The sequence below is a fragment of the Schistocerca serialis genome, chromosome 1 (genome assembly GCF_023864345.2).
Source record: "Schistocerca serialis cubense isolate TAMUIC-IGC-003099 chromosome 1, iqSchSeri2.2, whole genome shotgun sequence".
Lineage (NCBI taxonomy): Eukaryota > Metazoa > Arthropoda > Insecta > Orthoptera > Acrididae > Schistocerca > Schistocerca serialis.
In genome coordinates, this window is record NC_064638.1 from 301869076 (window position 1) to 301896587 (window position 27512).

At 41.4% G+C, this 27512-nt stretch overlaps 1 protein-coding gene across 1 annotated transcript in view; it reads left to right on the forward strand.

Annotated features, from left to right (window-relative positions):
- Positions 1–1507: 1507 nt before the first annotated feature.
- Positions 1508–27512, forward strand: part of LOC126468428 (melanopsin-like) — a 193922-nt gene continuing 167917 nt past the window's right edge. The window contains exon 1 of the mRNA XM_050096551.1: positions 1508–1561. Within this exon, the coding sequence (XP_049952508.1) occupies positions 1508–1561 (54 nt within the window). The remainder of the gene's footprint in view (positions 1562–27512) is intronic.

The window sequence follows — 27512 nt, forward strand, 5'->3', positions numbered from 1 at the left end:
CTATGTATTCGCAATACATTACATTTGTCTATGTTAATGGAGAGTTGCCACTCCCTGCACCAAGTGCCTATACGCTGCAGATCTTCCTGCATTTCGCTACAATTTTCTAATGCTGCAACTTCTCTGTATACTACAGCATCATCCGCGAAAAGCCGCATGGAACTTCCCACACTATCCACAACAAGTACAGTATGTTGTGCTGGAATGGAAACGGTTATTATGAACAGGGAATATGTGCGAAGAATCTGCATATCCAGGGCATTTAAGAATCGTGTCATTAAAAAACTACTCAATTGGTTTTGGAAGTGTATACCGATTGAGAGGTTTTGGTACACATGGACTTACATGTCCTGTCCCTTGAGGCCACATGCACGATAAAGGTTTTCATTATGCTGCAGCTATGACTTATTGCATTGATGAGCGATTTAATAACGCAATCAATTTGAAGACTAAAGAACTTACAGTTTCATGATTACCACAAAATGCAGACATGATGCAGGGAAAGTAAATTTCCGGAACTGGTACTCGTAATGTCCAAACTAGTGTCGCCAGTTATTAATACTGTCGTAAGTCTTGAGTATTTTACTATGTTCACAACTGATACAATAGTCCTTTTGTCCACCAGTTTTCTACAACAAAATAAGTTGCTCAATCAACAGCAAAAACTTGTATTTCGTTATTATATCTAAATGTTCCTACAAGGAATTTAAGAGGTGTGTCTTTGGTCTAGCAGTATTATTGTGCTTGAGGAGGTATGTGCTATAGCCGCTATGGGGAGATGCATGATACGAAATAAGACACAGGTACACGAGAACTTTGGTTTATTACAACCACAGTAGAGAGATATAATAATAAAGGAAAAATCTTCTTAACAAAAAATACTATAAATTGTCAGATACTAAAAGGAGTATATCTGGAACCCTCAGCCAATAAACGTAGTCGAAGGTGAAGACGATGCCACTGATAATCAATAACGAAGAAGGCTGAAAATCGGCGTAGTTTTCAGACTGGGTACGTCTTGGGATATCTCTGAAAAGTTTTAGGTCCCGCTGTGGTGACTTCCGACCGGTTTCCGACTGATGGGCTGCTAAGAGCCGGCATATGAATAGGCCCAGAGTTCTGGAAGAGCGAACTGCGGACGTGTTGGCTTGCACAGATCTATACAGCAAAGGCGCGGGGGAATTCGTGCCGATCCAGTTCCGCACACGAGACACGGATGGAGGAAATAGGTCCCTGGCACGGAGTATCTCTTGTGGCGCTTGTCCGGCCATTTGTTGTTCTTGTTGTGATCAACAGAGACTGGAGAGGCAGTGCCTTGCAAATATGCAAACTCGTGACGATCCCTTAAGCCGAGCGGCTAGTAGTACATAGGTTATCTTCCCGGCAAGAGGATGAGAGAGACAGTAGTTGAGTTCTCCGTCAGGGTCAATTTCTATGGGTCAGCAGAGGCGCTGGCGGGTGTGGGTTCCGAGCTTTCTGTTCAACATCCGTTGGTGTTGGACTGGGGATGGGCACAGGAAGACCTCTGTCCACAGGGGAAGATGAAGGGGTGACAGAAGAGGTGCGTGGGGAACGGAGTACCGCTGTGGTGCATATGAACATAAACAAGGAAAGGTCCTGAGTCGTGTTGGTTTCCAACGGTGGGTTCCTGGGCGGCCGAGGTTCAGATGTTTGTGACTGCGTGAACTATTCGAGAGTTGTAGTTCCACCACAACCTGTCCTAACATCTGCTTCACTACCGGTGGAGCCTTACAGAGGTCTTTTCGGGAGAACGTAGGACCCACACGTTATCACGGTTGGAAAAGTGGTGTAAATGACCTTGTGCTGGTGGTACCTTCGTCTGATGCGAAAAGAGGAGGGATCACTGCGGTCATCGATGGAGCTGTTCAGCTGAAATGAACCCCGGCTATGGTGTTGATCGATAGTACAGAGGGTGGTGATTGTGAAGCTTCGACAATTGACCCTTATATGTTCGAACAAAATGCTCCACCAGAGCATTGGGTGCCCTCTGGAAAGGCGCTGTGTGGACAAGAGCAATACCAATGAACAAACAGAAAGATGTGAACGCGGCGTATGTAAACTGAGTCCCCGTTGTCGGCGACTATTGCTTCTAGCAGACCTTGAGTCGTGAAGATGAGAGTCACGGCTTGAGTCACACACTGGGGTGATGTAGAAGACATGTGGAAAACGTGTTCTGGCGTCGACCACGATGAACCACGAATGACCGAGAAAAGGGAAACCAAAGCCATGGAAAATAGCGACTCAGTGTAGCTGCTTGTTTCCTTCAGTAAGATGTGCAATATGCATGGTGCTGCGCCAGGGGGTTCGTCAGTGTGATGCCCCTATGACCCTGGTGAAGCAGTTGTAGAACCTGGCGTTGAAGAGAAGATGGGATGATCACTCGAGTGTGGCCATTTTCGCCCTGAAGCAACAAGACACCATTTAGGGCAGAGAATTTATCTGGCGATGCAAATAACCTAGGTTGTCTGGGATGGCTACATGCCAGCAGTTCAATGTCCATCCATTCTCCACCAGCAGGAGAAGTTCGTGAAGAAATAAGTCTCCCACAGTATGCTGGGCCACGATTTAAGCATTGATAGAAAGTGAAACAAGAGCTGTCCGCAGCTCGTGGTCGTGCGGTAGCGTTCTCGCTTCCCACGCCCGGGTTCCCGGGTTCGATTCCCGGCGAAGTCAGGGATTTTCTCTGCCTCGTGATGACTGGGTGTTGTGTGTTGTCCTTAGGTTAGTTAGGTTTAAGTAGTTCTAAGTTCTAGGGGACTGGTGACCATAGATGTTAAGTCCCATAGTGCTCAGAGCCATTTGAACCATTTTGAAGCAAGAGCTGCTTTTGCATCAGTAAGCGGCCACAGACTTCTGGATCGGAATCAAATGTATAGTCCTGATCCACTAGCAACCACAAAATAGATCGTTAATGGTTTGGTGAGCCGTATAACGGTAGTGAACTTCGTGTGAAAAACTGGCGAGAGACAGAGCCATCGTTAAAGGCGTCGACGATGGATGACTGGGATTGGAGTGAAATAGTGACAGCTATGGTTTGTGGTAGGTCTATATGGTAAAATGACTATCATAGATATACGGAAATTTTTAAAGCAAAGAAGCCAAGGCTTATTTCTCTATTTGTCCATAGATGCAATGGTTCGATGTCAATCTCTTCGAGACACCTCATCGACTATAAGCGAGAGGACGGCTCCTACTCTATAGTCGGGTACGTCTGCCGCTATGACCTGAGGAAGTGATGGATCATAAGCCATCAGCCGGGTGTGCTGAAACAATGCCCGCTTCAGGACATGGAAATTAAGGTCACAACTCGTGTTCCAATGCCATTCCACATTCTCGGGTAAGAGACAGTGCAGTGGAACAGTAATAGTTGCAACATGGAGGATGAAGTTGTGATAGTACTCAAAGAGGACTAGCACCGACTGAAGTTGGTCGACATTCGTCGGTGTTGATAAATAATGCACAGCCTGGAAATATTGCAGTTCAACCACATTCCTGAGGCACTGAGGATATGTTCGAAGTATTCCTCTTGAGGAACAAAAAACTGCCGTGTCTCCTGTTTACAATTAAAATTTTCAGCGAGTAGGATGATGAAAAGATTTCAGCCGTATGGACCATTCTTCAGCAAGGTGTCGGGTAGGTAGCTGGCACTCCCCATGTAATGTGTTCCAAATGTCGCTGAAACATCGTTGAGATGCTCGCAGTCCGAAAGGGGAGGGGGTTGTAGCGGAAGAGAGCGAAAGGTGTGTCGGTTACCAGCAAATCGCGTGACCCCGGATTCCGCGGATGCTGTAGATATGCGTCTTTGAGGTCAGTTTTCAGGAATATCTTGCCCGTTGACCTTTGAGATAATTTAATCATTCACTGTAGACTGTGCGTTTATCGTCGTCTTCAAATCGTCACAAACTCGGCGGGAGCCATCCGATTTGTTGACCAACACGATAGATATTACCCAATTATTACTGGAAACAGCCGTCAAGATGCCGACGTCTGGCAAACGTTGCCGCTTCACCGGTAACTTATCCGTCAGGGTGACGTTGTCCCTACCGAGAGCGACCGTGAAGCGTCTTGATACATTCCAGATAGGACTGACAATATTGCTTATGGCAGCTGAAAAATTTGTGCCGTGGCGCAGCAACGTGTATCTGAGCATCAAAATATTCTTGATCATGTAATTGGGGCATGCGATTCTAGTTCAGGTTTCATTTGCTGAAGAAGGAGGTAAACCTGTGGTCCAGCATAGTCGAGGGAAACGCCCTATGGTGGGCGTCGACTAAAATACCGTACGCCAGGTAACGCTGCTCAAGGCGCGCCACGTAGTTCGTCCAAGGTTCAGATTTCTTGTGGAAATGGTGGAGCGGCGCATCGGAAGCCTTCAGCCGTGAGGTCCTGCTGAGAATGGCGTTTGAAGCCAACAGCGGACGCTGTGGTTAAGTTCGCTACCGGGCGATCAACCCTGCTCGGCCCGCAGAGAGAGCAACATTTATTGCGTTGTGTCATAGTGTCCGGATTCTGGTTGTTCATCCATGGAAAAACAATAAAAAGAAACTGAATATCAGATGATCCGTGAGAGTAAGGAACAGAAAAATACGCGCGTGATCACCTGGCTCCAAATCACTGCCACAATTCCCACAGGGACATGCTTGATACGAAATAATGAGACAAAAGTAAACAGGCATAAGGGTTTGCTACGACCACAGTAGGGATTTTTAATAACAAAGGAAAACTCTCCTCAAAAAAGTAATACAAATTCTGACACTAACAAGCATATACATGTAGCACACAATGAATAAACGTAAGTGGACGTGAGGCCTATGCTACTGATAATCCCTAACGACGAAGGTTCAGTGTTCGGCATATTCGGCCAACAGATACATCTCGGGATATCGCTGGAAAGTCCTCAGTCCTACTCTAGTATCTTCTGACAGGGCTCAGGGGATGGGCTGCTAAGAACCGAGCATGAATTGGCCCAGAGCTCCAGTGGAGCGAACTGCCGACGTGTCGACTTGCGCCGCTCTTTATAGCCAGAGCGCGGAGGAATTCGTGCCGATCCAGTTCAGCACACTTGACACGGCGGAGGAAATAGGTTCCTTTCACGGGAAACCTCTGGTGGCGCTTGTCCTGGCGGCTGTCGTCGTTGTGACCGACGCAATCCGAGAAGGCAACGCCTTGTACATATGCAAACCTGTGATGCTTGCCGATCGCCGTAGGTGAATGGCGGATACATGGCACAGTGAAATACGAACCCTTCTGCTAGAGACAACTAATACAGTTTATCCAAAATATCACCGGAAATATTTATGGAATGACTGTGATTTAAGTGAAAATTGTTTGATTTATCTGGCAACTACAGGCCCTCCCTCAAATATCCACCTTAACGTCAAGTAGCACTTGTTTTATAGTTTCGTACTAGTGCTTTGAGTTTGCTGGTATATATATTCAAACATCAATACAGGAACATAAATTCATGTTTGTAGCGTTTTTACTGACTTATGCTACGAACGTACAAGAAAAACATTTATTACCAGAGAACATGACAATAAATAAAGTGATGTGTCATCTTTCTCTGCCACATCCAAAGGGACTCAGCCACCTCAAACGATTGTTTCTTGTGTACTTATGTATACACTTCCCGCGTAAACCGTGAATTAATAATTTCATTCACCAAGCATTCTCTTGCTTCCTTTACATTTTTACAATAAAGAAGCAGAACAATTTATGCAACAATAAAAGGCTATATTTTCGCAGCTTATAAAATAATAACAATAAACAAAAGTAGAACTTACAACAAGAAGAATGAAGACAAAAATGAAAAAGATTATACGGTTAAGAACCGAGTTCTCATTAATGTTTCTTACATATTTGGGAACGTTTATTCGTGGTTGTGATTAGTCATGAGACGCAGCAGCCTACACAAAGTGTGATAATCGTGCCTTCTGACAGCAGCACAATACCTGTTCTTTTCGAAGAAATAATGTGTTCACATACTAATAAGTTTCGATCACTTATTTCAATTAGACCTTTGAGCAAAGCCTAGGCGATTGGGATACACCATCGCCTACATTTTGTACAGCATTCCTTGCAGTCCTTGTAACACACAACTACACGAAGACTGAAGAATTGTGTGTATTGCTGTGATATTTAAATTAATCAAATTCGTACATTGCATTGCATATGAATAAAAGGCTTTTTAACAACTTATCGGAGTTTAAGATAGCATTCCAGTGCGTACCTGAAGCAATAGAAAGATAAGAAATGTTCCATGAAATTCCCTACATGACTGAATTGACATTGCACGCGCCCACGACCCTGAATATTGTGTTGGCACGCAATTCAGCAGTGATTCGCCTTGGCATGAATTCCACAGGTACGTGGTTGCTTTCCGGAGGTATATGGCACTAGATGCCCAAGCACAGGTCACGGAACTCTCGTAAACTGATGGTTGGTGGCTTTTGGGAGCGGAGCTGGTGACAGGTAGCATCCCGAAGTCAGATCATGCAAAATCATATGCCAAGACATTTACGTTTTAGTTTGTGGTCATGGTCCTCAAATCACTGCAGCAATATTCTGGCCATGCGACACGAGCCATTATCATGCTGGAAGAGGTCATCACCGTCGACGAAGACATTACGCATGAAGGGATGCAGGTATTACGGAAAAAAATTTTTTTTCGCGTAGTCCGCAGCTGTCGTAGTGACTAGAGGTCCCACAAAATCCCAGATATGTATCTGCCATAACATAATACACCCCCATCGACCTGCATTTGTAGAATTGTGCACGCTCCCAGCAGCCAGTTTCCTCGGTGGTGGCGCATCTGGACGCGATTATGAATCTTGTGTAACAATAACGTGATTCCTGCGGATAGGCGATACGTTTCCATTGATCCATGGTGCCGGCCGCGGTGGCCGTGCGGTTCTAGGCGATGAGTCCGGAACCTCGGGACTGCTACGGTCGCAGGTTCGAATCCTGCCTCGGGCATGGATGTGTGTGATGTCCTTAGGTTAGTTAGGTTTAACTAGTTCTAAGTTCTAGGGGACTGATGACCTTAGATGTTAAGTCCCATACTGCTCAGAGCCATTTGAACCATTTTTTTTATCCATGGTCCAGTCTAGATGACCTGGTGAACACTCCAATCATAGTTAACAATGTAGTCGACTCAACATGGGAGAATGTATGTTTCGTCTCCGTCAGACACTGAATGTACTGTGAAACACTTGTGCTTGCAATAGCATTGTACATTGTCGTCAGAACTGCCACAGCTTGCCGTCTATCGTGTTTTACAAACTCCGACCTCCGTGGTCCACGCAAGTTCTGCACTTTGTCGACTACTTGTTGTTGTGCCGTCCCTCAAACACATACCATACGCTCTCAAGACAATAATACGCGAACAGACTACTACGAGCTCCACACCATAGCAATCTTCCCTTTGACAAAGTCTCTCATGCCAGTGGATTTTCCAACTTACGGCTCGTGTCGTCCCTAGAATGGTTCCCAGTTCGTTTCTGTTCCGATTATACACATTATTTGATGTATTAGTGCCAAAGGCCAAAGGGGAGGAGCCAGACAAAGTGTGTCCCATAACTTATCGCTGCCCCTTTCCTATTCCAAACCTGTCCTCATAATGTCCTTTTGCTGCCATTTCCTGTAATATGTATAAGAACTCAACGGCAGCGACAACGCAGAAAGAGTCTTATGGAATGGTCAAGCGGGCGAGAGAGGCACAGGAAAATAATTTAATATCGACATATATCATTGTGTCCTTTTGGCAACGATGATTCTAGATCTCTTTGCTACGTTTCATAATTTGTTTTCTTAATTCCTAAAAGTTAACGTGATTTGTAACAGCTGTCTAGGGAGACATCAAATTTTGCCGTTTGTGTCACTTCTAACTAAAGTATCGCGACAGGAACAACATTAGCATTAATAAGCACTCAAAGAAATAATTGTGACTCAAGAGAGCCCAATAACCGAGATGTTTAATTTTTCAAAATCTCTTGTTCAACACCAAATAATCCTAAACTTTTAGACGGAGCTCCATAGTTAATGACTTTGACAGCAGTTTCTGGAAACCACAGTGACAACTTCGTAATAAACACAGGAGCCTTAAGTGTTTCCAGCGGAAGTTTCTCGCTTGCTCTAATCCCTGTTCTTGCTACTTAGGTGGAAGTTAGTAGCACCTGTGATTAACTGCCTCTCGTCCCCGTGTGTCGTGTTATGTGCAACAAGGAGACCAGAGGAGATACGTTTTGCAAATAGCGGCGATCTGTGAGCGCAGTTTGTACTTTCTATGACGCTAAACGGTTAATGACCCACCAGAGTTGCATGAAATGTTTAATAATATCTTCCTGTTAGTAGTCGGCAAGTTAAATAAAAATTTTATTGATGCTGGTAAATATGCAAAACTCCTGACATCTGGTGCCCCGAGACTATCTTATCAAATGCAGCAACAGGAAACAATCAAATTGTTAAATAACTAAAGATAAAGATTCCCATCGCTATGATTAATTTCAAATCGGATTATGAAGTGAACTGTATACTAATCCTTTTCTTACTCATCTGCACAATGTGTCTTTCAGGTATAGTCAGTTTCATGATAGACTGAAGTAGTCAAACCATAAAATAAAAAGACTCAAAGATATAATGTACACAATTACCGCCTGTGATGCTCAGTAACATAACTGCGTTTACATCAAATTCCACTTCCAATAAACAACTTCAGTGCTTTAAGACGATGATAATGTAACTGATAGTGTTCCTGTCACGCGGTTCCTACAACGTAATGAATCATAATGTTGAAACTTTTGTTTTCTTCCAATTACACTTGCAATGACGCACATGATTTGAAAGAACTTCTGAACAGTGAATATCACAAGTTTTCGGCATCGCTGATCTCTCTTCCACGTTCTATATGAAACAATGTTCATGTCGAAATAAATTATTTTCGTATGCATGCATTACTTCTTGGCAGTGGTCAGTAAATCGTGAATTGGGCTCAACAGTTAAGGCCAGCTACTAGTTTATGGAAAGTGCAAACTAATCTGTAGGACCGAAATGAAACTCTATACCTTCACTGTATATTTTCATAGATATAGATACCGGCACATGCTGCGTATCAGTTGTCCGAAAGTGCCTGGAAATTATAAAGTGTACCAACAACTCTCACACAGATACGGACTACGCATTCAGTAGTTAATCGAAGCGGGAACTTCATGTTCGGAGATTACAGAGGACTATGTCAAATAATATGCAACGGAATGGAATCAACGAGGAGAGGTCGAGGTATAATGGTTGACGCCGATTTAATTTCATGGCGTCAAGGGTACCACTACGTATTTTTCATTAGTGAGCGTCTGTAAACTCTTTGACTGCTTGTCATTTTCCATATCAGCATAACGGTAGATATTGTGGAAGTCGGAATTTTTCTACACAGACAAATTAATCGATAGTACTTTATTCACAAGTCAGTCGCACAATAGTTCGTGGATTTTTTTCACTACAGGTCTGTAGAACGTATTGAAGATTGCAAAATAAAGGAAAGGGTATTGTGTCGTTTCCCTTTTGTGTGTGTCGTCATAAGCGCGTGACTGCGTGTGAGATCGCTCTCTTTCATCTATTTTTAGGTTTTAGATACATATTTTAACGGTTTTTGTGATAATATTTACTATATAAGTGACTTATTAGTGGTTTCTTCATTCACCTCTGCCTTTCTTGTGTTGTGACCTGATATTTGCGAGTGTTTCGTATCGAGCAACTTAACCTCTTACCCGTGTTTACATTCCGCGCTGACCAGTTGCAGCTGTAGCGGCGCATCGAAAGTTAAGTACTAATTAATTGTTTGTGTATAGTAGTTTATTTAGGAACTTTAGTAGTCTTCAACCGGTTTTCTTGGTGTTTTCCGGTGAAATAACTTCAGAAGAAATTTTTGCGATCTGCTTTCAGTTTCGTTACTGTGTCATTAGACGTTTGATTTTCTTTCTGTGTTAGTATTTTGTTATATTCTCATTTGTTATTGATTAATACTGTCAATAATAGTAGTTACTTCCCTTGTAGAGGAAGTTTGTAATTATTGTAGTAAGCTTTTAACATCTTATTGTAGTAGCGGAACTTAGACAAAGTTGTTTTCTTGTTTCAATAACTGTAAAACTTTACCATGAGTGAGAAGTGTGGGCTTTGCCGTAGGTTCGTGAGTAGTGGATTGCGGTGTGAGACTTCTTCGAAGTATTTTCTCTGGGGGGAATGCAGTGGGGAAGCAATGGGCATTCTGGTGAGATCCTCTCCTGGAACTGCAGGTTATGTAGCAACAGTGATAGAGGAGCAGGAGCGTAAGATCTGTGCCCTTCAGGTGCAGTTGAAAAACGCACAGGACTAGATAGGATGAGGAGGGAGAAGGGGGTTGGGGAATGGGAGCTGGCTGTTGGCAAGAGATCTGCTAGGAGAAGGAGATTTTCAGATAGTTTACTATTGGTGTTTGTAATAGATATGACCAACTGTCAGAGTCTAGTGGAGAGGAATCTCTAGTAGCTGCAGATGTAGGAAGTATGCAGCAGACCTCAGCAGTTACGGTGGCTAAGACAGTTGCAAAGTCTAAGAGGAAGAAGAAGGTTCTGCTGTTAGGTAGTTCTCATGGTAGAGCGTCCGGCCATCCTGATTTAGGTTTTCCGTGATTTCCCTAGATCACTTCAGGCAAATGCCGGGATGGTTCCTTCGAAAGGGCACGGCCGATTTCCTTCCCCATCAATCCCTAATCCGAGCTTGTGCTCCGTCTCTAATGATCTCGTTGTCGACGGGACGTTAAACGCTAATCTCCTCCTCCTCCTCCTCATGGTAGAGGTGTAGGCCAGCAGTTGCAGGAAGTGTTGGGGAGTGAGTACCAGGTCACCAGCATTGTAAAGCCTAATGCAGGATTGGCTCAGGTGACTTTTAACATAGAGGGGTTATGTAGGGATTTTACTAAAGAGGTTCAGGTAGTGACTGTGGGTGGGGCTGGTAATAGTATTGATAGGGATGGGGAGTATGACATAGATGGTGACCTGGAAAAGATAGCCACTCAGACTGGCAACACGAATGTGCATTTTGTGGAACTGTTTCAGCGTCACGATCAGCCTCATCTTGATACAGCCGCCAGGCGTAATAACATGAGACTTGGGGTTCCGCCGATGAGTCACATTTCGGTGGTGTCGGTGGAGTCTATCAGCAGGACGGGTTTCACTAGACATGGCCTGCACCTCAACAGGTATGGAAAGGGGAGGTTGGCAAAGCTTATAGGTGACAGCATAGGTGGGGGTGGTGGGATCTATCATGGGAAAATTCCGGTAGTTGTGGGTGTTAGAGCTGTACCTTTTTTAGATTGAAGTCAGCTGATAGGTATTCCTCCTTAGGGGAAGTCTCTCTAACAAAGAAACCACTTTCGACAAAGCTTAGGTATCCGATTAATGAGGGAATTAGTATATTTCATCAAAATATACAAGGCATTAGAGATAAAGTTAGTGAACCGCTTATAGATGTTGACTCTTAAATTATTGGTATATCTGAATACTTCTTAAATAAGGAGATAATTCAGAGGCTTCCTTTACCAGGATACAGGTTGGCTGGCAGCTTTTCTAGGAGCTCTTTGCGGTGTGGGGGAGTAACCATGTATGTGAAAAACGGTATCCCATTTGAGTCAATTGATGTTTCAAAGTACTGCACTGAAAAGGTGTTTGAATGTTGTGCAGGTGTGGTTAAGTTTAGTGGAGCTAAACTTCTTACTGTTGTTATTTATAGATCCCCCGACTCCGATTTCACAACATTTTTGCTAAAGCTAGAGGAGGTTCTTGGTTCACTTTATAGGAAATACAAAAAGTTAGTTATATGGGACTTCAATATTAATTATATAAGTGATGGTGCAAGGAAAATGATTCTGGTAGACCTTAATTCATATAATGTTATGCAAACCGCATTCTTTCCAACGAGAGTGCAAGGGAACAGTAGAACAACCATAGACAATATTTTTGTTAATTCGTCATTACTAGAAGGGCATTCTGTTAGCAAAAAGGTGAATGGCCTTTCAGATCATGATGCACAAATTTTAAGTCTAAAAGATTTTTGTGCTGCAACACATGTTAAATATAGTTACCAACTTTTTAGGAAAGCTGATCCAGTTGCTGTAGAGACTTTTGTAAACCTTATCAAGGAACAAGAGTGGCAAGATGTTTATAGTGCTGATACAGTAGACGATAAATATAATGCTTTCCTCAAGACTTTTCTCGTGCTCTTTGAAAGTTGCTTTCCGTTAGAACTTTCAAAACAGGGTACTAGCACAAACAGGCAGCCTGGGTTGCTGACTAAAGGGATAAGAATATCTTGTAGAACAAAGTGGCCATTATATAAGAACGTTAGAAACAGTCACAATAGAAATTGCAGCAACCCATTACAAACAGTATTGTAAGGTGCTTAAAAAAGTTATTAGGAAGGCAAAAAGTATGTGGTATGCAGATAGAATAGCTAAGTCTCAGGATAAAATTAAAACCATATGGTCAGTCGTAAAGGAAGTGGCTGGTCTGCAGAGATAGGTCGAGGATATAGAATCAGTGCATAGTGGGAATGTCCGCGTTACTGATAAGTCGGATATATCTACAGTACTTAATAATCACTTTCTGAATATAGCAGGTGAACTAAATAGAAACCTAGTCCCAACAGGGAATCATATAGTGCTCGTAGAAAAAAGTGTTCTGAGACTCTTACCTGAAATGCTCCTTCATGATACTGACAAGAGGGAGATTGAGTTAATAATTAAATCACTAAAGACCAAGAACTCTCATGGATATGACGGGGTATCTAGCAGAATACTGAGGTGTTGTTCTATGTATGTTAGCCCAGTACTTAGCCGTATCTGTAACTTTTCCTTTAGGAGTGGTCGGTTTCCTGACTGATTAAAGTACTCGGAAGTGAAGCCACTTTATAAAAAGGGAGACAGGGATAATGTTGACAATTATAGACCTATTTCTATGCCATCGGTGTTTGCAAAGTTATCGAGAGGGTTGTATATACAAGGTTACTGCAGCATTTATATTCACATAATTTTCTGTGAAATGCACAGTTTGGTTTTTGGAAATGGCTTAATAACTGAAAATGCTATAGTCTCTTTTCTCTGTGAGGTTTTGGACGGATTAAATAAAAGGTTGCGAACGTTAGGTGTTTTCTTTGATTTAACGAAGGCTTTTGACTGTGTTGACCACAAAATATTACTGCAGAAGTTGAAACATTATGGAGTAAGGGGGATAGCTTAGAATTGGTTCGCCTCTTACTTTAAGAACAGAAAGCAGAAGGTAGTTCTCCGCAATATTGAGAGCGGTAATGATGTTCAGTCCCAATGGGGCACTGTTAAATGGGGCGTTCCCCAAGGGTCGGTGCTGGGGCCACTGCTGTTTCTTATTTATATAAATGATATGCCTTCTAGTATTACAGGTGATTCAAAAATATTTCCGTTTGCTGATGACACCAGCTTGGTAGTGAAGGATCCTGGGTATAATATTGAAACATTATCAAATAACGTAGTTCATGAAATAAGTTCGTGACTTATGGAAAATAATTTGATGCTAAATCACAGTAAGACTCAGTTTTTACAGTTTCTAACTCACTAATCAACAAGAACTGATATTTTAATTAGACAGAATGTGCATGTTATAAGCGAGATGGAACAGTTCAAGTTCCTAGGCGTTCGGATAGATAGTAAGCTGTTGTGGAAAGCCCATGTTCAGGATCTTGTACAGAAACTAAATGCTGCTTTATTTACCATTAGAACAGTATCTGAAATAAGTGACATTTCAACACGAAAAGTAGTCTACTTCGTATATTTTCATACGCTTATGTCATATGGTATTATTTTTTGGGGTGATTCTTCTGATTCAAAAAGTGTATTTTTGGTTCAAAAACGGGCTGTTCGAGCTATGTATGGTGTTCTGCATCCTATGGGTGAGTTTGATGTTCACTTTTATACGAACAGGAGTGTGTTTGTGTCGCAATGGATTCGGTTGATATTGTTGGAAGTAGATAACATAAGGTCTGCCCCGAAAGTTACTCTTCTCATTGAAGACAAATGATGCTACTAATTCCCCAGCCAGATCACATTCATCATAGAAAGTAATGTTAATATTTCCATTTCATGGGCTTTACTGTTATATTTACTTTCCATACAACACAATAAATCAATTTGTTGCTCACAGCTGTAAGAGTAGTTCCAATACTCATGCTTCATCCACAGTTTCTTGTTGGTTAAATAATGAAACAGTTACACGTTGACTTCTCCGCTCATTACACATTAATAAAGTTAACTCGTCTTGCTTTAAAATTGTGGAGACGCGTATGTACCTCCTAGGCAACAGCAGAATACGATCAATTAAGTAAAGTAATTTGGTTAATTAAATTTTTTGGAGTCTTCAATTATCTGACTGGTTTGATGTGACCCTCCATGACTTCCTCTCCTGTACAAACCTCTTCATCTAAAAGTAATATTTGCAACAAACGTCCTCCATTATTTTCTCGACGTATTCCGATCTTTGTCTTCCTCTACAGATTTTATCCTCTACAGCTTCCTCTGATACAATGGAATTTATTCCGTAACTTCCTAACAGATGTCCTACCGTCCTATCCCTGCTTGTTGTCAGTGTTTCCCATATATTCGTTTCCTCGCCGTCTCTGCGGAGAACATCCTCATTCCTTACCTTATCAGTCCGCCAAATTTTTTAACATTCTTCTGTAGCACTACATCGCAACTATTTCGATTCTCTTCAGTTCCACTTTACCCATTGTCCATGTCACACTACCGTACTATGCTGTATTCCAAACGTACATTCTGAGGGATTTGTCACATGAAGACCTATGTTTTATACTAGTAGATTTGTCTCGCCTTGGAATTCCCTTTTCGCTAGATTTAGTCTGCATTTTATGCTCTCCTTACTCCGTCCGTCACGGCTTATTTTTCTTAGTGTGCACCTTCATGATCTCCGATTCCGATGGTAAGTCAACCGCTGTTCTCATTTTTGCCACTTCGCATTACTTTCATCATTCCTCGATTTACTCTCAGTCCACGTTCTTTACTCGTTAGACTATTCATTCGATTCAACAGATCTTGTAATTAATCTTCTTTTTCACAGAGAATAGCAATGTCATCAGTGGATCTTATCATTGCTATCTTTCGACCTTGAATTTTAATCACATTTTTAAGCCTTTGTTTTATTTCCGTCCTTGCTTCTTTGATGTGTGGAATGAACAGGGGGTGTGATAGAGTACATCCCCATCTTAAGCTTTTTAATCTAAGGACTTCGTTTTGGTCTTCCAGTCTTGTTGCTCCATCTCGGTTCCTGTATATATTGTTCACTACCCGTCTTTCCCTTTAGTTTAGCCGTACTTTCCTCAGAATTTCGAAAATCTTGCATCATTTCACACTTTTGAAAGCTTTTACCATGTCGATAAACCTTATGAGGATATCTCGATTTTTCACCCTTTTTAATCCTAGAACTTCGTTCTAGGTCATCTACGCTTAATATTCCCTCTTGGCTGTTGTAAATGTTGTTTGTTACCCGTCTTTCCCTATAGCGTACCCTTATTTTCCTCAGAATTTGGAACATCTTGCAACGTTAGGTTGACATTGCCATTTTCCAGATTGACAGATGCTCTGAACGTGTTTTGATTGTTCATTAGACTTGCTTTCATTATTAACCGCAGCATCAGAACTGCCTCTCTGGTTCTTTTACCTTTTATAAAGCCAAATTGATCGTCGTCTAACTGTTCCACAATTTTCTTTTCCATTCTTATGCATATTATTCTTCTCACCAACTTGAATGTGTGTGCTGTTAAGGTGATTATGCCGTAATTCTAGCGCATATCCGTTGTTGCGACCTTCGTAATTGTGTCTTATAACGTGTATCCGAAGTTTGATGGTATATCGCCAGTCTCATTCATTCCGCACACCAAAGTGAATAGACACTTCGTTGCCATTTCCCCCAATAATGGAACGTCACCTATCTCTTCTGCCATATTTCATCATAAGTTTTTCACAGCTCGTTTAAACTACGATTCTAATAGTGGATCCCATATCTTTTCCCTATAGACTCGTTGTTTCTCTATCATGTCATCAGGCAAGTTCTCCCACTCACAAAGGCCTTAAATGTCTTCATTCCATGTATTTGCTCTTATCTCTACGTTCAATAGGAGAACTCCCACTGCATTCTTAATGCTACCGTCTTCGGTTTTAATTGTACTTATGTATGTGTTGAGATTCCTATATGCTAATTCAGTCCTTCCGAGAATCATTTGTTTTTCGATATTTTCAAGTTTTCCGTGCAAATTTCTCCTTTCCCTGCAGATCCGATTTGTTTCTTTCTTAAGCGACCTCGTTTCTGTATTCCCGTATTTCCCTGAACCTTTTTGTACTTCCTTCTTTCATTAATCAACCGAAGTATTTCTTCTGTTACCCAGGGTATCTCTTTTGTACCTACGTTTTTCCCTTCTGATTCTTAAACAGATTATTCGCGATTACTAGCTAAAATTTACTGCATAACTCAATTAGTCTTTGTCCTTTCTCTTTCCTACTACCAAGACCATATTCTCCCGTAACCCATTCTTCATCTCCTTCCCCTACAACCGTATTCCATTTATCCACGACTATTATATTTTCATCTCCCTATACGTAGTGAATTACCCGTTCAATATCTTCTTGTACACTCTCTAGTCCTTTGTCTTCTGATTGCGACGTTTGTATGTAAATCTAAACTATAACTGTCGGTGTTGAGAACAACCCTGTTTACCGTTCGCTGTTACTCATATCCTGCTCTGCCTTCTCTTTCATTACAAATCCCACTCCCCTTATACCCTTTCTGCTGCTGTTTACATTGACCTGTACACATCTGACCAAAATCCTTGTCTTCTTTCCATCTAATTGCACTAACTCCACTGTATCTAGATTGACCCTTAGCATTTCCCTTTTTAGATTTTCGAGCTTCAGTCTTCTGACATTCCACGCCCAGACTCGTAGAGTGTTACCCTTTCATTGGTTGTTAAATCTTTCTCTCATGATTATTTCCCCCTTGGCAGTACCTTCACGGAGATCCGAATAGTTGCAAAGGTTTCTACGTTGTTCTGGATCTCCATGCTGCTGATTATTCCGCATTTGAGGTGCAATTCTGCACTCGAAGGGCAAGAATGTTATATGAACATCTGTCCGCTCCTTGGCCCTCTCTGATAGGGCTGTTGGAAGAACAAGGTTGACTTTTTTGCGAAGTTTTCGGCCGCCGTTGTAGATAATTCTTTTCCGAAACTTAAGCAGTGGCTGCGATCGTACCTGGGACGCAGGACGGTTTGATTACTAATAAATGGTGCTATCCCTAGACGAGTGGTGCACCCTACATCCTAAGTTAATAGTTGGATAAATTCCAGTGTCTGTCTTCCCCTACAGGTTTTCCCTCTACGGGTAGTGCTAGTACCACGGAAGATACTCCCTGATGTCTTAAGTCAAGTCCTACCATCCTACCCATTCTTCATGTCGGTGTTTTCCACATGTTCCATTCTCCACCGATTCTGCGGGGACCCTCCTCAGTCCTTATCAGCCTAATTTTCACCATCCTTCTACAGAAGGTTCATGATCCACTATCAGACAATGATGTGCTCCAAACGTAGATTATCATGAATTTCCTCTCACACTACGGTCAACGTTTATTACTAGAAGGCTTGCTTTGACCTGAAAAGCTGTCTCTGATGTGGTAAACTACTTTCTTTGTCCTCTTGATTCGTCCGATGTGTGTTAGTTTGCTTCCACGTTAGAAGACTTCCTTAATTTTGTCTAATGCGATGTCCAAAGTTGTAATGTTATGTTTATCGCTAATCTTATTTATTCCGGCCTTAATAACTTTAATCCTTCTCCAGTATACTCTCAGCCCACAGTACATATTCTGTACGTATTAAACCGTTTACTTCGTTCTGTAGGTCTTCTTAAGGATCACTGACTTTAGCAACGTCATCAGCGAATCTTGTGATCGATTATCTTTCACCCTGAACTTTAATTCTAATCCTGAAAATCTCTTGTATGTTGGTCATTATTTCTTCTACTGATCGAATAGTACGGTTGAAAGATTACATTCCTGTCTTACACGGTTTTTAACTATGGTACTTCGTTCTTGTTCTCCTTTACTTTTTGTTATCTCGAGGTTCTTCTACATGTTATACACTACATCTCTTTCCCTATAGCTCAAGCATATTTTTCTCAGACTTTCGAACGACATACTCTATTTTATATTGTCGAACGCTTTTTCTGATATCCTATGAGTGTGTCTGGATTTTTTTGAAGTCTTGCTTCTGTTATCAATCGCAAGATCCGAACTGCGTCTCTGCTGCCTCTATCTTCCCAAAATAAAACTAGGTCTGTCTTGAATCTTGCCGAATCTTTACTAGTGTGATTTAGATCATCACTGTACAGATAATGAAAACTCTTCATGATTCGAGCTAGCTGTAAAGCTTTTGATAAGTCCATAGCATTTGGTTGTATCGTCACGTCGTTCCTGCCTTTGCTTAGATTGGCTTGATGCAAACGGACACAGGACGTAATTTTCACACGCTCTGTTTACTTCATTGGTATCTTAATCACTCGAATGCTTAATAAATATCCACACTTATCAAATACCTATCGTCGTTCTACTGCAATAGCAAATCCAATAGATTCAGTTTTCTCGCCAGTTTGTACATTAAAGATATTATCAAACATAATCCACGGGATTATTATTTCAATTTCCTCAACAGGTAGGGTTTCTTTCCTTTCTTATCTACATGTGTCACCACTGAGTCCTCTCTTTTACTCTCCAGGGGTGACCATGTTAGTATTATTACTATTATTATAAAATATTACAAAATAGAATGTCAAATGCGTGAAGCAAAATACACCAGTTCCTCTACTAAGAAACGTCAGCCGCATTTTCTGTAGGGTTTCGGAAGAGATTTGCAGTTTCCTTTATGCATTGTGTAGCTCGAGTCAGCGCAAACGGTTACTGTTCGTCACGTCTTTGACGTGACGCCTTGTGTCAGCAGAAAACGTCGTTTTGTTTCTCAACACCAACAAAATTATTTTTAAATCGAAATTTTACGTTCGGATTCGATACAGAGCTCCGTTATCAGTCTAGTCCCATAATAGCTTCATCGACATGTTTTAACAGAGGCAGTAAAAATCGAAGAATAAACAGGAATCCAACAGCGATTCAGTAGCGCTGCATGCTTGCCGTTGCAGCTCTAACGGAGTTTTACTGTCCTCTTTAACACGTATCGATAAAACGAATATCGCACTAGACTAATCTGGAACCACACTTTCGAATGGGCATGAAAATTACTGTTTTAAAAATCATTTTGTTTATAACGGTAAACCTACCAGGGCTCCCTGTCGACAGTGGGCATCGTATGAAGAAGGTAGTGAATACTATTTGTCTGGTTTGACTCCAGCTACAAAACGCAAAAACAAAATATCATGTATCTGCCCAAACACCAGACAAAATACGCCTGGCGACTCTAACGAAAGATATTCTGTACAGAACAAACAGGTAGGAAATCATCGACAAGGTATACAGAGCATGTGGATGTTTTTATACTGGCAACTGTGGTAGTTCGGTAGTTGCTAAACATATGAGTCTATTTATGGTAAGATAGGATCAGTGTCCGAATAATTTTATTTGTTTTCATACTTTAACTTTCAATACTTTTAAAGTGCATTTTATCTGCTATGAACTTAGATAGTCAGATGACCTTCCGAAACGCGTTGCTGTTGATTATGTTGTGCGAAAATATTTATACTGATGGGTTCCGATATTTCGGCAAAAGAATATTCTGCTGAATGTTTCAGATTCCTATGTAATATGGAGGATGAGACGCCTCTGGATTCCTTTGGGAGGCTTTAATAGCCTGTTTTTTCTGCTGACGAATTTTCCAGTGTATACAGATTGCTTGTTGCGAAGAATAGAGACGCCCCTGAGAGTTAGGCTGCGTAGCGTTACGCGGTCGCCATCAATAGGCCTTGAGAGGCTATTGTTTGCCGGGGGCCTGAGGGATGTCAGTGGAATAGCTCAGTTATTCATCCAGAGAAAAATTAAGAGCTTTGTCTTTGTGGGCGTATAATTTAGAAAGGTCTTTTGTAGTGAAAGTTTCCAACTGGTGGGCTGTAGAATGCCATGGGCAGATTTCTGCTATTTGTAGTTACACCTTTGTTTCTGCATCAGATCTCGAAGAAAGACCTCTTAGCCCTGTGATTGAATTCACTGCTAAGCACAGTAACCTTACATTAACTATCTCGACAGTAGAACTGGGACGGCCAAACAACTTCACCATTTCAGAGTAACTCATTTCCAGGCGTTGGCCCGTAACAATCTACCCTTTCTCAAAGTTGCCTGTGTCAAAAGATTTGTCAATGTAGTCGCTAGAATAATACTTGGAAAACAAAAATGATGTTCGGAAATGCTCATGAGTGCAGTACGTGTCAAATCTCTCGCCTGTGAAGGTATATCCGGCAATGTCGCACATGTTGATGGGTTTATGCGAAACGAGCTGAACACCATCAGCCCTAGACATTAACATGGTGCATTGTTATTTTTATTATTAGTTAACTACTATCCAGTTTCGTCTCTTTCTCGTAGTAAATCGGAAAAAATAACATAATCAAGTAACATGTAACAGTATTAGAGTACGAATTTTGCTTATGTACAATAAAATATCAGAAGCTAAAGCACAAATGATTGACTAAATATGGTTCAGTAATAGAGATGAGGGAAAGATGAATTTTTAAACTCTCATAATCACGCAAGACGTACTCGACTACTTTGGCGAATGAATATACAGACGACATAGAGACAAATCACCCACAGTTGTTGAATTGAAATAATGGCCCTCCTAATCAAACACACTTCTTACCATTTTGATTCGTGTTTAATTTGCTTCCAGCAAATGATTCCGTGTGAATGCTGGGACGATTTCTTTCACAAGTGCCCAGAGTTTATGGTGCCTAGCGGGTGTCACTGGATCATGTAACTAATACCTGATGATGAGGAATAAATCGTATCAAGACAAAGAAACCAGAAAATAAAAAACAGACGGTATGGTTACATCAGTTCTACAACTGTATACAGTGCGTACCACGCAAGCAGTGTGACACTGTATCATTATTACAATAGGCGCTGTGTAACAACACTTATTTGAAGAACTGGCCGAGATTTAACTCTTTGCTTGAGAGATTTACACAATCTTTGGAGAGATTAGTGAAGCTACCGTATTTTATAAAACGTATTTCTATTTTCTTAAGCCTGTAAGCCCCGGAGCGAGAAACTATCTCCCAGATTTCTTCAACGAAATATTAGAAAAGGAAAACATATTTAGGAAAGCTAAAGTAATCGCATGTTTGAAGTCAGGGAAAGATGTGCATAACTATCAAGTACCGGTCTATGTATGTACACGGCTTGACCCGTAAATAACTAGAGACGCTAATTACCAATTGCATCCCAGATTTCATTCACGAAATAGTCCCAATTGTGCATATAGCTTTAGAAAAATGTCGAGTTTACGGCGACCATATGGTGACCTTTCCATTTCAGTGAGACCTCAGTTTGGTTGCAGCTTTCGTGGATCTGACGACAGCGTAAGATATAATATGAAGAGATGGCCTGATTGTTCATCTGATTCCGTGTCTGAAGCTACCAGTTTTACTCAGCAACAACCCGTATGATTTGATCCTTTGAGTTCTTCTAAATGGAAACACTAGCAGATGCAGAATCTGGAACAATGGCCTGTCTGAATAATGCCTAACTCCCATTCCACCTGGCATAGTACATCAGAACAAAGAATTGTGAGAGTATCTCACCTTACTGAATGAGTACTTTTGCAAATGGTAACTCGAGCCAAACCCAGGTAAAGCAGAAGTCACGAAGTTTCACCTCCATAATTAAATGGAAAACAGATATTACTTTGCCCATAACTGCTAACGTAAACATCGGATACTTCCACTGAAGCAACACTGCAATGACATGTCAAAGAAGCTTGGTTCAAGAGTAAATGAACTCGACGAAATAGCTGGAAATAACTGAGAAGATAATGTAGATACGCTACGCAGTGCTGGTATTTCACCAGGGTACTCTGCTGATTGTACTCTGCTTAGGGAAACAACCCGCATAAAATAGGATAGATGTAAATCTGCATGAGCCCATGGGAACCGTTAGCGGTATTGACAGGCATGAGACAGGGTAGCGTATGCTGTGTGTGGAGGAACAGACTGTCTAACAATTGTGGAGAGCTGTCCGAGAGATGCGTTTGAAGGAGAAATGAAAGGCTTGAATGAAGTGACCCGAAAGCATCAATTTCGATTAAAAAATTAAATATTCTCAACTAAGTACATTCTGTATGTAAATATGGATGTTCCGTGACGCCGTACGATAATGATGATAGTAGAAGTGGCGCTGAGTGTGATGATGATCAACATTTTACTGTTTATCTTGTATAAGTTTCTATTCGCTAAATTTTATTAAATAACATCATGTCCACCGTCGAAACATCTGTAGTTGCGCATGTGATGCATAGATATTTCTATGACTAGTATAAAGTAATTGCTTCACTAATGATCATCGTAAGAGTCATTCGCTTTTCACACACAATGAATCGTTTACACTGTTAAGAATCGACTATGTTAACATTTAAAGAAGAATTTTAGAAGATGTTTGGAAGCGATGAAAGGAAACTTCGATGTATTGTAGACGGTGCCAGGAGGATAAAGCTGAGTATTGGAAACCATCTTGTAGTCGGTCTATTGAAACGTGGAACTCATAGCCATATGCATTCTTAACTCCGCATTACACTTAGACTGCATGTACAAAATGGGACATTCGCCTCACATAGTGTGTTTTGTATGTAAAGGAGGGACAGAAACTAAAGGAAAATGTTGTTGTTGTTGTGGTCTTCAGTCCTGAGACTGGCTTGATGCAGCTCTCCATCCTTTTCTTTCCTGTGCAAGCTTCTTCATCTCCCAGTACCTTCTGCAGCCTACATCCTTCTGAATCAGCTTAGTGTATTCATCTCTTGGTCTCCCTCTACGATTTTTACCCTCCACACTGCCCTCCAGTACTAAATTGGTGATCCCTCGATGCCTCAGAACATGTCCTACCAACCGATCCCTTCTTCTAGTCAAGTTGTGCCACAAACTCCTCTTCCCCCCAATTCTATTCGATACCTCCTCATTAGTTATGTTATTTACCCATCTAATCTTCAGCATTCTTCTGTAGCACCACATTTCGAACGCTTCAATTCCTTCTTGTCTAAACTATTTATCGTCCATGTTTCACTTCCATACATGGCTACACTCCATACAAATACTTTCAGAAACGACTTCCTGACACTTAAATCAGTACTCGATGTTAACAAATTTCTCTTCTTCAAAAACGCTTTCCTTGCCATTGCCAGTCTACATTTTATATCCTCTCTACTTGGACCATCGTTAGTTATTTTGCTCCCCAATTAGCAAAACTTCTTTAGTACTTTAGGTGTCTCATTTCCTAATCTAATTCCCTCATCATCACCCGACTTAATTCGACTACATTCCATTATCCTCGTTTTGCTTTTGATGATGTTTATCTTATACCCTCTTTTCAAGACCCTGTCCATTCCGTTCAACTGCTCTTCCAAGTCCTTTGCTGTCCCTGACTGAATCACGATGTCATCGGTGAACCTCAAAGTTTTTATTTCTTCTCCTTTGATTTTAATACCTACTCCGAATTTTTCTTTCGTTTCCTTTACTGCTTGCTCAATATACAGATTGAATGACATCGGGTAGAGGCTACAACCCTGTCTCACTCCCTTCCCAACCACTGCATCCCTATCATGTCTCTCGACTCTTATAACTGCCATCTGGTTTCTGTACAAATTGTAAATAGCTTTTCGCTTCCTATATTTTACCCCTGCCACCTTCAGAATTTGAAAGAGAGTATTCCAGTCAACATTGTCAAAAGCTTTCTCTAAGTCTACAAATGCTAGAAACGTAGGTTTGCCTTTCCTTAATCTTTCTTCTAAGATAAGTCGTAGGGTCAGTATTTCCTCACGTGTCCTAACATTTCTACGGAATCCAAACTGATCTTCCCCGAGGTCGGCTTCTACCAGTTTTTCCATTCGTCTGTAAAGAATCCGCGTTAGTATTTTGCAGCTGTGACTTATTAAACTGATAGTTCGGTAATTTTCACATCTGTCAACACCTGCATTCTTTGGGATTGGAAATATTATAATATTCTTAAAGTCTGAGGGAATTTCGCCTGTCTTATACATATTGCTCAACAGATGGTAGAGTTATGTCAGGACTGGCTTTCCCAAGGCTGTCAGTAGTTGTAAGGGAATGTTGTCTACTCCCGGGGCCTTGTTTCGACTTAGGTCTTTCAGTGCTCTGTCAAACTCTTCACGCAGTATCATATCTCCCATTTCATTTTCATCTACCTCCTCTTCCATTTCCATAATATTTTCCTCAAGAACAACACCCTTGTATAGACCCTCTATATACTCCTTCGCACGTCCGTCGGCCTTCGTAATTTAATATATATATTATTATTGTTATAATTATTTTTTGATTGTTGCCGACTTACGTGGTGGGCCTTAATAAAAATGATATTTAAGTTGAACAATGTAATAAACTTTTCATATTAATTTCCTCGGCTAGTCAGTTCACTTTAAAGCAAAAGATCTTTAGTTATTAATTACAATTGCAGCCCACACACGCGCGAGAGTAATTTTCCTACCTCCGTTAACCATTGTATTGTAGTCAGAGTCCTGGCTCTGGGTCTCGGCTATGGTACTGAAAATAAGAATCTTAAAGCTAAGTATTTCTGCAACTTCGTGCGGCTGTGGAGAAAAATTAATATTATGCTAATAGCGGGCGAGTTTTCCGCTTCCGCTAATTTTTCATAAGTTAATATCGCCACGTAATGGCGTCGTTGGCTGCATTGGCCGCTGCGATTGTTGAACTGTAAATTACTTGAATGCAGGTTAATTCAAGGAAGGCGGACATGAAATCGGGATCACCTCTTACAAATTAAAAGTGCACAATAATATTAAATCGGTATATTATATGCTTAACTCATACAAATATGCTTACATTTGCCTGCACTCGCAAGATGTTGTATGTACACAATAAAGACAAGAGAAGAAGTGAAGTCGACTAAAAAAATTAACAAAAGAGCGTATCTTGTCGTCTCTTTAGATCATTCTGTCATAAATTATTTCTTTGCAATCTAAACCTACACAGAGAAATTATTATTTTACGGCTACATGATAAAAATTTGGCACTGGGGACGCTATATTGCCCCCCGAAATGTTTATGTCATAAAAAATTTTCGTGTTTTTTGACATAAATATTTCCACTTTCATGTCCACAGTGTCGACACGCAGATTTTTCTTTCACAGTCTATATATGTCACATCGTATATTTAAATCGTTAAATTACTGAGGTGTGTTGCGCACAAAGTGTCATACAGATGAAGTTATCTACATAACAATATAATATACAATTGGTTACGTATACAGTCGTGTACAAAAGGACGTAGAATACAACTAGTTTTATTTTGGCTGCTTCTTCTTAGGGTTGCAACTTTTGCAGTGTTCAAAGGTATACAATCACGAGTTAGTCCATAAACTTGAAGTCCCAGGGGTGTCAACTGTTCGCTCCCCATTTGGCGCGGCCGTAGGGAAACCTGGGGAAAACCTCGGCGGAGCGACCGACTAACTGCTTTGGTCACTTTCACTTAATTGTTTCTGGAATGTCATTGGAGTACAGGATGTGCATACAAATATTTTTGTTGCACTATGCAAAAAATGAGGTCATTATAACAATTGATTGCGGTGTCATTGATGGTCTACGCCGCGACGTTTAGCTCGCGACGGCGTCGGTTGGTGTGTTCGGTGCTCGGCGTTCGCGGCGGCTGCGGAGAGGTCAACGCCCGCCCGACGCCAGCGTGTATCTCGCCGTCGCGGAACGTCAGAATCAGCTGATCGGCTGCACGGTTGGCGATGCGCTTCTGTCTCGCCCGAGCGTGGCGGAGTAGGATGATATCCGCCTCCCGCGCTTGTTGGTGGAGTTAGCTCTGCTACGCATCTCCGACGTAGTACAAGAAACATACACACAACCAACGTAATATTTGTTTCCCGCTGCAGATGGTTACGCTAGTGGGAAAGGAGCATTTATTAGTGCGGCAGGCCGGCCGAAGTGGCCGTGCGGTTAAAGGCGCTGCAGTCTGGAACCGCAAGACCGCTACGGTCGCAGGTTCGAATCCTGCCTCGGGCATGGATGTTTGTGATGTCCTTAGGTTAGTTAGGTTTAACTAGTTCTAAGTTCTAGGGGACTAATACCCTCAGCAGTTGAGTCCCATAGTGCTCAGAGCCATTTGAACCATTTTTTAGTGCGGCAGTTGTTGTTAAGTTTTCGCCAGTTTCCGAGTGTCAAGCTAGCACTGTCTTGCAGAATACATGACATGGATCTTCTCCCGTGAATGAAGTTTTGATGCGCCACTGTTTCCATTACACGTCAGTTTTTGTCTTGATAAAATTATTTATGTTTTCGCCGCACTCGCAGGCACTGGTGAGTGTCCCAATACGAGCTTAGCACAAACATTCGCCGTTTCTGCGGTCGCTGTTTTGCAACAGTCCACGCATCGCATTCCAATCTCGCATTATTGTGCTCACTGAAACTACAGTCTGTCCCAAAAATATTGACTGTGGGTTCACTTCACGTTAACAGTTCACATTTATAAGCAAATTCACAGTTTTTCGTGCGTAACATTGGCGTTTGGCGTCCTCACCGCTGTTGAACGTTCAATACTAGCACTTCACTGTCCATATCACAGTTTCACCTTCACAGTTTTTCACACTGTTTAAAGTAACTGTTTCGATTAGTTCACAAACACTAATGTATTTCATTCAGTCTGAACTGGATTTTGGCTCGTGCTGGATTTTACCAGTCTCTCGCACTAGTTATCTCTTTTCATTTTCCACTTAGAGTCGTACTTGCCTTCAGATTTTTTGACTATACAATTGTATTTCCGTCTCATCTGAGGTAAGTCCCCATGTCATGTCTGCCCACTCATTGCGTACATGCCCTCCAGAGCCAGGGTCGACTTTACAAAACTTTGCCACTCGCATTATCGTACACATTTTATAATCTAGGCCTAGCGTGCAAGTTCCTAGATTAGTGTTTGATTTGTGACTTTTGTTTACACTACAAATTCGTGCAAATCTCTGCCTTAGCAGATGGCAATATATTTTAACAGTGCTTAGCGGTAGTCGCGTTTACTGATTTGCTTTGTACCTTGTCCACAACACATGAGGTACCTTGGTTGATGTACACCCTGCACTCATGTTGTTTAGTATATTATGATTGAGCATATTTCAAGATCGAAATAGACATAAATACATGGAACAACATATACACTATAATATTGAATTTCATAAGTTGCGTTACTACTACAGTT